Raw genomic sequence first — 3,026 nt, 5'->3', positions numbered from 1 at the left:
CACAGGGACATCACACAAAGGGGACGGGAAGTCCTGTTCTAACACACAGTGACATCACACAATGGGGACGGGAAGTCTGGCTCTAACACACAGTGACATCACAACATAGGGAGGGGAAGTCCGGCTCTAACACAGTGACATCACACAAAGGGAGGGGAACTCCTGCTCTAACACAGTGACATCACACAAAGGGGACGGGAAGTCCTGCTCTAACACACAGTGACATCACACAATGGGGACGGGAAGTTCTGCTTTAACACACAGTGACATCACACAATGGGGACGGGAAGTCCTGCTCTAACACAGTGACATCATACAATGGGGACGGGAAGTCCTGCTCTAACACAGTGACATCACACAATGGGGACGGGAAGTCCTGCTCTAACACACAGTGACATCACACAATGGGGACGGGAAGTCCTGCTCTAACACACAGTGACATCACACAATGGGGACGGGAAGTCCTGCTCTAACACAGTGACATCATACAATGGGGACGGGAAGTCCTGCTCTAACACAGTGACATCACACAATGGGGACGGGAAGTCCTGCTCTAACACACAGTGACATCACACAATGGGGACGGGAAGTCCTGCTCTAACACAGTGACATCATACAATGGGGACGGGAAGTCCTGCTCTAACACAGTGACATCATACAATGGGGACGGGAAGTCCTGCTCTAACACAGTGACATCACACAATGGGGACGGGAAGTCCTGCTCTAACACACAGTGACATCACACAATGGGGACGGGAAGTCCTGCTCTAACACAGTGACATCATACAATGGGGACGGGAAGTCCTGCTCTAACACAGTGACATCACACAATGGGGACGGGAAGTCCCGCTCTAACACACAGTGACATCACCAAAGGGAGGAGCCAAAGGAGATCAAACTCCTCCTATTTTGCAGCTCACCATGATTACAAACTAACTTTAGGTATGGTTTAAAAGGCGTCTCAGACATAATCCATCAAACATGTCACTGATTTGGGTTCATTATGGTCGTAGGAGAGACGGCACTTATTAATCCAGTGCAAAATTAAATTTGTCAGATGCTGCTGGTCTTTGGTTTGGTTACACATACTCTGATGCTGTATGTGTCACTACCCAGAATGCTTCAGCGTAACTACAGTGTGACTATGAGGTGAAGGAAGCAGGTTTGGGGACCCGTGGGTGACATAAAGAGACACTCATGCCAGGATCTCTGCCATTGCAATTCCGAAGTGATTAGGAACGGATTCTGCCTCGTTTAGATATAAATGTACATTTCCAGCGGTGCCTCCTTTCGAGGGGTGAGCAGCGCCCCGCTCCGGCAGTGACGGGGCTCAGTGTGAACACTTTCTCTTCAGCACGACGAGAGCATCCGGAGACACATGGAACAGATTGAGCAGAGGAAGGAAAAGGCAGCGGAGCTGAGCAGCGGCCGACACGCAAACACAGACTACGCTCCCAAGCTGACCCCGTACGAGCGGGAGAAGCAATGCTCTCTGTGCAACGTGATGGTGAGTCCAACGTCTTCTCTGACTCCTGCTACTCACAAACCCTCCTGCCATTTTGTAATGTACCTCCACTTTGATGTACAATCTGCTAAAAGGTGCAATCCCGGTTGGTGGGCCTCTAGTGCACCCTGTCCCTGTGAGACCCAATAAAGCAGGGGTGCTCAACTCCAGTCCTCAAGACCCCCCCAACAGGTCAGGTTTTGCAGGATATCCCTGCTTCAGCACAGGTGGATCAATCCACTGATTAAGCCACCTGTGGGGAAGCAGATATATCCTGCAAAACCTGACTTGTTGGGGGGGTTGAGGACTGCAGTTGAGAACCTCTGCAATGCAGATAAGGAGGGAGGAGAGAGGGGGCTTTTCCTGTGCAAACTCCTGTTCAGCGCACAGTGGTATCACAGAAGGGAGCAGCCAGAGGAGATCAAACCCATCTTACACATTGACTTTTAATCGGGATTTAATAATACTTCAACTGTATATGTCAGAATGATGTTAAAAGGCCTGAATTACTCAGATTAAACCCCTAAAGATGTCCGTGATGTTGGGTCGTTTTGATCGTAGGAGAGGGCCAGCCCTTCAATAAAGCTTTTAGTCAAACATACCGCTATTGGGTTTCCAAAAAGTTGAAATGTTATCAATGGACATCTTGGGAAGTAAGAGTATTTATATGGTGGGCACGATCTCTTCACAGGAAGGGTGTCATTGTCCCTAAAACATTAGTTGCATGCACCTTAGCACTCGGAAATAGGCAATACCAGTTGGGATATATTGGCCTTGTGGTCTGCAAGGAGAACGTCTCGGCTTCTCAGTAATGAAGGAATAAAGCCACACTCTCTGCAATCTATCTTCCTTTTTGTTCCACTTCCCGATGTCCCGCTCTTACCTGCCAGATCAGGAATACTTCTATGCACCATTTTCTAGGATGATGTGGAGCCTTTTCTGAGCCTGGCTGTGGTGGTGGCGGTTCTGCTGAGGAAGATCCCTTGAACCGCGTGCCCTTAATCACACAATGTGTAACGAATCTGAACTCTTCCCATCAGATATCGTCTGAAGTTTACCTCTTCAGCCACATTAAGGGGAGGAAACACCAGCTGGCAGTGAGAGAAAACAGCAGCATCCAAGGACGAGAGCTGTCCGATGAAGAAGTGGTGAGTCCATCGCACGGTGACTAGGGAGCAGGAAAGTGCCAGGGCGGCCATATTTGATTTGGGCAACTTGAGTGTGTTGTAACTGCTGGCATGATTGTGGCATGTATAGACTGAGAGATCTCTGGGTCCAGGTCACTTTGTGATGTCATCACGCTTGCGCCTCCACCACTGGCACACAAATAACTTTATTCAGCCCATTGCCACACAAACATTGAAGATGTCAGCAGGGATTTACAGCTCATTTAATAAGACAAGATTAAACAGCAGCGCACGCTATAAAAGGTAATTGGAAAATATCAGAGCGTTGGCCTGTACCAAATGCCAGCGTTTGACAAGTACTAAAAGATTGTGAAACATGCACAGTTCTGAAGGTT

General features: G+C 48.7%; 1 protein-coding gene across 1 annotated transcript in view; it reads left to right on the top strand.

The window, feature by feature from the left end:
• The window catches only part of LOC142469202 (S phase cyclin A-associated protein in the endoplasmic reticulum-like), a 135,114-nt gene extending 132,438 nt beyond the window's left edge, over positions 1-2,676 (top strand). Inside the window, exons 17-18 of the mRNA XM_075576162.1 lie at positions 1,355-1,507; positions 2,545-2,676. Coding sequence (XP_075432277.1) covers positions 1,355-1,507; positions 2,545-2,676 — 285 coding nt within the window. The remainder of the gene's footprint in view (positions 1-1,354; positions 1,508-2,544) is intronic.
• The last annotated feature ends 350 nt before the right edge of the window (positions 2,677-3,026 follow it).

The sequence above is a fragment of the Ascaphus truei genome, chromosome 18, assembly GCF_040206685.1.
Source record: "Ascaphus truei isolate aAscTru1 chromosome 18, aAscTru1.hap1, whole genome shotgun sequence".
NCBI classification, from domain to species: domain Eukaryota; kingdom Metazoa; phylum Chordata; class Amphibia; order Anura; family Ascaphidae; genus Ascaphus; species Ascaphus truei.
The sequence above is the reverse complement of the archived record's forward strand: the minus strand, read 5'-3'. Positions and strand labels throughout refer to the sequence as shown.